The 6,661-nt window shown below is 36.9% G+C and overlaps 1 protein-coding gene across 1 annotated transcript; it reads right to left on the minus strand.

The window, feature by feature from the left end:
• Positions 1–403: 403 nt before the first annotated feature.
• LOC129894771 (uncharacterized) lies at positions 404–4,000 on the minus strand. The gene is made up of 3 exons (XM_055970418.1): positions 3,922–4,000; positions 1,960–2,030; positions 404–1,060 (listed from the first exon to the last, which is right to left on the minus strand). The coding sequence occupies exons 1-3, from the start codon at positions 3,998–4,000 to the stop codon at positions 404–406; spliced, it is 807 nt and encodes a 268-aa protein (XP_055826393.1).
• Positions 4,001–6,661: the final 2,661 nt, after the last annotated feature.

A 6,661-nucleotide genomic window follows, 5' to 3' on the forward strand; every position in this document is an offset into this window, starting at 1 on the left:
TAATATGAACCATATAAAATAAAGGGATATAGGCTGGCTAACTGAAGCTTATGATTGTTCCTTGTTCGGTGTTCGCCGCATAGGTTAGTTTTCATCTTCTCTTCGTTATTTTCTCTTTTCTTTTCTTTTCTAAATATGTACTAATAGTGATAGCCCCACTAACTATTTTAGTAAATATGGAATAAGTGGTACAAGGTATTAAATATATTACCATTTTATCCCATTAATTAAATAAGTGATCTAAATTCATCCCTCAATTAAATAACCATAATTATCGAATAGTCTAAAATACCCATTAAAATTTTATAGAGATGAGTCTTTTATGAAATAAAAATCCCTAGAACTCAAAACGACCTAATGGGTTATTACAACATATATCAATTTACCCACCGTTCTTCTCAAATTATAAAAGGTTACCTAACTCGACGAACAGATGTGGATATCTTCCACGCATATCTGCCTTAGTCTCCCAAGTGGACTCCTCAACCAGACGATTCTTCCATTGAACCTTCATAGATGTAATCTCTCTTGATCTCAACTTGAGGACCTCCCTATCAAGAATAGTTACAGGCTCCTCCTCATAAGAAAAATTCTCATCAAGTAAGACCGAATTCCAGCGAATAATATAGTCTCCAGCACCATTATATTTCTTTAGCATAGACACATGAAATACTGGGTGCACTCCAGATAAACCTGGAGGTATGTCCAATTTATAGGCCACCTCTCTAACACGCTTAAGAATTTCAAACGGCCTAATATAATTCGGACTGAGCTTACCTCGTTTCCCAAATCTCACCACACCCTTCATGGGTGAAACCTTCAACAACATTTTCTCTCCTTCCATAAACTTTATGTCCCTGACCTTTCGGTCTGCATACTCTTTCTTCTTGCTTTGAGATGCTAGAAGTTTCTCCTGAATGAATTTCACCTTCTCTAATGATTCTCTCAAAACACCAGTTCCCCAAGGTCTCACCTTAAATGCATCAAACCAACTAATAGGAGACCTAAATCTCCTCCTATACAATGCTTCAAATGGAGCAATATCAATACTCAATGATAGCTATTATTATACGAAAACTCTGACAAGGGTAGGAACTGATCCCAATGACCACCAAAATGTATTACGCATACAAGAAACATATCCTTCAGAACTTGAATTATCCTCTCAGACTGCCCATCGATCTGAGGGTGAAATGCAGTACTAAGATCCAATCTAGTAACTAACTCAGCATGTCATGTCCTCCAAAAGGTAGAAGTAAATTGCGTACCTCTATTTGATATGATAGAAATTGGAACTCCACATAATTGAAAAATCTCACGGATATAGAGTTTGGGTAACTTCTCAGCATCATAAGTCACCTTGACTGGAATGAAGTGATAAGACTTAGTTAACCTATCAACAATCACCCATATCGAATAAAACTTACCCAATGTCCTTGGAAGACCAATCACAAAATTCATTGCAATCCTTTCCCAGTTCTATTCAGGAATGGGCATTCTTTGAAGTGTCCCTCCAGGCCTTTGGTGCTTATATTTTACCTGCTAACAATTTGGACAATGGTCAACAAAATCAATAATGTCACGCTTCATTATGCTCCACCAATAATGTTGTCTCAGATCACAATACGTCTTAGTTGCACTAGGATGTATAGAGTACCTCGAACTGTGAGCTTTTGTAAGAATAGTCTAAATTAAATTATCAATACGGGGTAAACATACCCGCCCCTTAATCCTCAAGATGCCTTTCTCGTTGATCACAACATCTTTGGCCTCTCTCTATAATACCATATCACGAATCTGGCTTAGCTTCTCGTCATCGAACTACTTTTATTTAATCCTGTCGAGGAAAAAAAATCTTGCCTCCACATAGGCCAAAAATCCTCCCTTCTTAGTTACTTCCAGCCTCATAAAGTCATTAGCCAGAGTTTGAACCTCTCTAGCCAATGGACGTCTAGAAACCTGCAAATGAGCTAAACTCCCCATGCTCTCTGCTTTTCTTCTCAAGGAATCAGCCACTACATTAGCTTTTCCTGGATGATAAAGAATAGTGATATCATAGTCCTTTAGCAATTCCATCCACCTCCTCTGCCTCAAATTCAAGTCTCTCTGAGTGAACACATGTTGTAAATTGCGATGATCTGTATACACTTTACACTTTACTCCATATAGATAATGTCTCCACTGCTTTAATGCAAATACAACTGCAGCCAACTCAAATTATGAGTAGGGTAATTGCGTTTATGCACCTTTAATTTCCTTGAAGCATAGGAAATTACATTTTTCTTCTGTATTAGCACTGCGCCTAAACCAGAATATGATGCATCATAATAAATAATGAAATTCGTACCTTCTACTGGTAAGGTAAGAATCAGTGCAGTAGTCAAAAAGTTTCAAAAAACTCTCTTCACACTCGTTTGACCACCAAATGAAACTTCCTACTTGGTCAGATTGGTCAGTTGGGAAGTAATGGAAGCAAATCCCTTGACGAACCTGTGGTAGTAGCTAGCCAAACCAACAAAGATCCTTACCTCTGAGACATTAGTGGGTCTTGCCCAACTCTTTGATGGTTCAATCTTCTGGGGATCCACCATCACTCCATCCTTAGATACCAATTGCCCTAAGAAAGACACTAAATCAAGCTAGAACTCACACTTAGAGAATTTGGCATATAACTTTTTCTCCCTTAACAATCCTAGAACAATCCTCAGATGCTCCTCATGTTCTTTTCTACTTTTTGAGTAGATCAATATATCATCAATAAAAACAATAATAAATAGATCTAACTATGGCTTAAAGATTCCATTCATCATACTTATGAAAGCATCAAGTGCATTTTTAAGTCCAAAAGACATTACCAAGAATTCTTAGTGCCATATCTAGTTCGCAAAGCAATCTTCGGTACATCTACTGCTCGTATTTTCAGCTGGTGCTAACTAAACCTCAAATCATTTTTTGAGAAAATACATGCACCCTACACCTGATCGAATAAGTCATCAATGCGAGGAAGGGGATACCTATTTTTAATAGTCACATTGTTCAGCTGTCTATAGTCTATGCACATACGGAAGCTACCATGCTTCTTCTTTGCAGATAAAACTGGAGCACTCCATGGAGAGGCACTCGGTCTAATAAAACTTTTACCCAACAACTCCTGAAGTTGGGCCTTCAACTCCCTCAACTAAGCTGGGGCCATTCTATAAGGTGGAATGGAAATAAGGCGAGTGTTGGGCTCTAGGTTGATATAAAAATATATATCCCTATCAGGTGGCATACTAGGTAAGTCTGCGGGGAAAACATTCATAAAATCACACACTATCGAAATAGATTCAATCAATGGCACTTCAGAACTATCATCCCTGAGATGTGCTAGGAAGGATAAACAACCTTTACTCACCAACCTCTTAGCACGAAGAAAAGAGATAATCCAAAATGGGGCGGGAAGATAGTTACCCTCCCACACCAACTGATCCATCCCAAACTTGGCTAATATCACAGTCTTAGCATTGTAATATAAGATAGCAAAATTGGGAGAGAGACAAGTCATACCCAAAATTACATCAAAGTCAACCATCTCTAGAATAATCAAATCTACATAAGTTCTGCTCCCCATAAAAGTCACAAGGCAATACCTATATCACTTTCTCAACTAGCACAGACTCACCAACAGGAGTAGAAACATGAATAGGCATGTCAAGTAAGTCATAATGTAAATCGATTCCATCAGAAAATGTGGAAGATACATAAGATAATATGTATCCAGGATCAAATAATACGAAAGCCAAGCTATCGCAGACCAGAAGAGTACCTATGATAACATCGGATGTATCTGCCTCTGACCTCCCAGGAAAAGCATAACAATAGGCTATGTCGCCTTTCTGACCACTTCCTTTACTGGGTTGTACTCCAGTAGTTCCAACCTGCCTGCCACCGCGGTCGTACTAGCGACCACCGTGAACTTGGCCACCACGTCCTCTAGAATGACAGACCATACCATAGCCATCGTCTCTACCTCTAACTTTTAGGGCTCTATAACCATGATCATGCCAAGCCTGACTCGACCTTAGACAATATTTTTTGATATGTCCAAGCTCACCATATCTGTAACAAGTCTTAGGGTCAATAGTGGGTCTTTATAAATAAGAAGATGACTAGAGATAACCCCCAAAATTAGAAAAGAGCTGGCTTGTCACGATTCTAATCCGGGTGTGATGGCACTCATCTCAACCCACTGAGACAAGTCAGCCTAATACCCAATGAAAAATAGATGCGGAAGAAAAAGAAATAGATTCAAACTAAATTTAACTGAAAATAAGTAAAACAAACTCAAACTCCCTAAATATTGGTTGTCATGTGTACAAGCCACTAATACATTTTTGAAATATAAAAGAAAATACAGTCATAATGTCTTTGTCTCTAGAATAGGACTAAAACATATTAAAATAGTAAGAGGTGTCCGCTAGATGGATGTAACAGCTACCTCAACACTTGAAATGATAGCCTCGGAAGTGGTAGAAAATTCTAGAAGATCAAGTAGGTCTGGCTCACAACCTACACAAGTGTGGAAGCAAGGGGTGAGTACCAAATAACACGGTACTCAGCAAGTGGATAACTAAAACTAAGCCAAACTTGATAGACACAAGTACTCCTGTCTTTCCAACCGAACCTCCTTAACTACAACCTGCATAAAACCAGTCCAACTCTACACTTGTACAATAACAACAACAACATAGTCCACGAATACTCATCAATAACCTCATCAATGAATCATCTCAAGTCAAGTTTAGCATATACAGAGCAATAAAGGGGTAGACACGAATTCACAAATATCAACAAAATGCGATGCAATGCAATGAGATAATGCATGTCTGTCCTATCGGTACACATCCGCTGAATTACAATCCGAAACCCATGGGGGACATTTTTGTCCATGTAACCTTCCACGGAGCATGTGGCCCGTCCCCTCAATATATATATCCTGCCACGGAGCGTGTGGCCCGACCCCTTTATTTCATAATACCTGCCACAGAGCGTGTGGCCCGACCCCTCTGTTTCATATACCTACCATGGAGCGTGTGGCCCGACCCCTTTTGTTTCATATACCTGCCATGGAGCGTGTGGCCCGACCCCTTTTGTTTCATATTATTTTCAGTCTCAACACAATATGTCAGAACCAACGCAATCAATTTATGTTCAAATAATTCACGATAATAACATGACAACAACAATAATTTTTCCTATCTCACATCAACATAGTCATTTCACATGCCCAAAATCACAATATATCAATTCCACCAATACATGTCATTAGATCACCATTTTATACCCCTCATCTCCATTTTTTAAGGTCAATCATACAGTCAATAATCCAGTCCAATTCTCATTACTTCCTAGTATATATGACATGGAAATACAAGCATCTATAAGCTTAAACTGAGGTTTAGAAATTTACTTGCCTTAATTAATCAAGAAATTACACCGGTAGTTGAGCCTTCCCTTTTCGTTGGGTCTCCAAATCAATGTAATCTAGTCAAATAAATAACCACAATAAGATTTTGAAACTAACAACACCCATATTATTATATGTCTAGCCTAGACCCAAAACCTACCCAAATCTATAGTCAAGTTCTTAATGATGACTTTAAATAACATGTCAACTCTTATATTTCCAAATTTTAAGTCTAGGGTTAGGTTCAAATTTTCCCAATATTATAAATTTAATGTAATTCATAAAATATAATATACCTAATATTTAATTATCTATTTTAATATATCAAAATTCAGGAACTAACTCATTCTATGTCATTAAAGTCAAATCTGAAATTTTCTTTCCGATTATGTTCACTCATGATAAAATAAACTCACATGTCAAATTTCAGCTAAAACGGATCGTTATTTGACCCCCAAATCAAGATTGTATATGAAGAACCCTAGGGTCATATTTTCTTATTTCAACATTGTTTCTCCACCAATATACCCTAAAAATTTGTTCATAATCACATAAAAATTTAATGGAAAGGATGAGAATAATTACCTTGATGCTTTAGAATGAAAATCCATATTTTTCTCTTCTCCTTTATTTTTCTTTTCTCCCTTTCTTTTCTTTCTTTCTCCGTATTGTTTTTCCCCAATTTTTCTTCTTCTTCTTTTTTTCGCTGCGCTGCTGTTCTGTCTTTTTGTTTTCGTTATATCTGATGGCATTAGGCCATCAGATTATATATAAAAAGAATCTTTTCTTTTATTATTTTTTTTTCCTTTTTCCAAATTAATTATGTATTAAAATTTACAAACCCTACTAACCTATTTTAATAAATATAAGAAAAATGGTATAGGATATTAAATAAATTAACACTTTAGCCCATCAATTAAATTAATTATTTAAAATCACCCATCAATTAATTAAATAAAGTTATCGAATAGTCTAAAATTTACAATTTAAATGTACGGAATGAGTCTTTTATGAAGGGAAGAAGACTCGTTCTCAAAATGACCTAACGGGTCATTACATTATCCACCACTAAAAATCATGTTCGTCCTCGAACATAAAAAAAGAAAAGGAAGAATAGTCGACGTTACCTAAAGATTGAGTTATTATATTCTAGAGTCGGTGTTCATTCCTCCAAGTGAGCTCCTCCTTAAGGCCATTCCATCAGGATCAACTAGT

Source organism: Solanum dulcamara, chromosome 7, assembly GCF_947179165.1.
Source record: "Solanum dulcamara chromosome 7, daSolDulc1.2, whole genome shotgun sequence".
NCBI lineage: Eukaryota > Viridiplantae > Streptophyta > Magnoliopsida > Solanales > Solanaceae > Solanum > Solanum dulcamara.

Bases quoted from the DNA above. Each gene is read 5' to 3' on its own strand.
- LOC129894771 (XM_055970418.1), bottom strand. From the start codon at position 4,000: ATGGCTATGGTATGGTCTGTCATTCTAGAGGACGTGGTGGCCAAGTTC. The intron at 2,031-3,921 runs GCAGGTTGGAAC...TTTATCATCCAG, and splicing joins TAGTACGACCGCGGTGGCAG to GAAAAGCTAATGTAGTGGCT. The intron at 1,061-1,959 runs GTTTCTAGACGT...GTATAATAATAG, and splicing joins GGAGTTTAGCTCATTTGCAG to CTATCATTGAGTATTGATAT.